Here is a 1584-nt window from a genome sequence, read left to right on the forward strand (position 1 = left end):
ATTAAATTATGACGTGAATTGCACTCTCCAAAGGGAAGCATTACTGTATATGGATTTCTGCTGGGCTTAACAACACACCTACCTATTACAAGGAGTGGCATCTTGGTTCGGACAAGAGAAAATCTGGTTAATCAATGATCCTAGCTCATTGGCCTGAAAACATTCTTTAGGAAATTAAGGAAAGACTCTTGCTAGAAATCTCCCCTAAAGTATGTTTCCCTAAGATCCATAAGTTTGGTGACTGTACAGATTGATTAGCTTTCCAATTCACATTATCACAAAAGGAAACTAAATACTGATTTTGAAAAATGGCTGGTACATATTTGCTGGCAAAATTCAGTAGATGAAGTCTCATGTTATTATTACGTTTATGCTGCTAATTAATACTAAAAACCCTACTCTGAAGTGGTAGCTGCTGGCAAAATGTTTGATTTTAGAAACATACTTTTGCATGACCTGCCATCACTTCCCAAGTTGAAGCCAGTCCTGCAGCGACAGGTCCGTGTTTTGTAACTGCTGCTGAGCAGACAGATGTGTGAACAGCCCCCCGGCATTCCATATGGATCCACTTCACATGCATGGCTTCTGACTACAACAAATGAAAAACAGCATGTTTGAAATTCTCCGAAGACAGGATAATTACGTGCATAAGTATGTTGAAACTTTTACAGTGCAAGAGGGAAGCCTAGCAAGGTTCTATTTACCCAACTATTTAGTACCATAGCCAAACCGAATAGCATATAAAACCAAAGAAGAGGCAGGGAGTCACCAATATCCTCTTAAGGCTACATTTTTAAAAACATTTCTGAGAAATAAAATACTTCAATATTAATTTAACCTGTTCACATTTGAACAATAAAAAACTTAATTTTTTAGTACATGTTTCTTGTACTACTGTTTTAAATAATAAATTTCTTACAAACGTAAAAAATACTGTGAAAACATACCAGTTTAGGCAGTTAAGCAGGGAAATATTATAATTTAAAATAATCCATCACCTGGGAACCTACACTGGAAGAAATGTGATTCAGTGATTATCTTTACTCTGTTGAGAAGTGCTAACACAATATATGTAAAATATATTTTTTAATTTTAAGTTTGCTCCTATTTCAAGAACTCTAACACAAAATAAAACGTACATGTATGGCTGTAACTGTCAAAAGAACAAGGCTGAGCTTATGTGTAGAGATTGAGTAGTAGAAAGGTGTTTCACGATTTTAAGAGTTGACAAAAAAAAAAAAAAAAATAGGAAAACTACCATATGGGCAGGATGAGGAAAAGAGAGATGGGGCAAGGAGAAGAGGCTGCAGTAGGAATGAGTGCCAATAAGATTTTATGTATTATTGTAGTTATATTTATTTCAAATCACCATTTACTTGAAATTGTGATGAATGCTTTGGCATTATCTTTTAATAATAAAAGTACTATGCTGTTAAAAGTTGTGCCTTGTTCTCTTTGTATTCCTCATTTTCTAAGTGAACAGATGAATGGACTATAATTTTTTTTTTTTATGGTACTTCAGGTGAAGGCTTACAGAACAAATAGTTTCTCATGAAACAGAAGTACACATGTTGTTTTATGACA

At 34.3% G+C, this 1584-nt stretch overlaps 1 protein-coding gene across 1 annotated transcript in view; it reads right to left on the reverse strand.

Annotated features, from left to right (window-relative positions):
• Positions 1–1584, reverse strand: part of LRP1B (LDL receptor related protein 1B) — a 1771065-nt gene that overhangs the window by 914842 nt on the left and 854639 nt on the right. The window contains exon 10 of the mRNA XM_004375116.1: positions 446–589. Within this exon, the coding sequence (XP_004375173.1) occupies positions 446–589 (144 nt within the window). The remainder of the gene's footprint in view (positions 1–445; positions 590–1584) is intronic.

The sequence above is a fragment of the Trichechus manatus genome, unplaced genomic scaffold (assembly GCF_000243295.1).
Source record: "Trichechus manatus latirostris isolate Lorelei unplaced genomic scaffold, TriManLat1.0 scaffold00033, whole genome shotgun sequence".
NCBI lineage: Eukaryota > Metazoa > Chordata > Mammalia > Sirenia > Trichechidae > Trichechus > Trichechus manatus.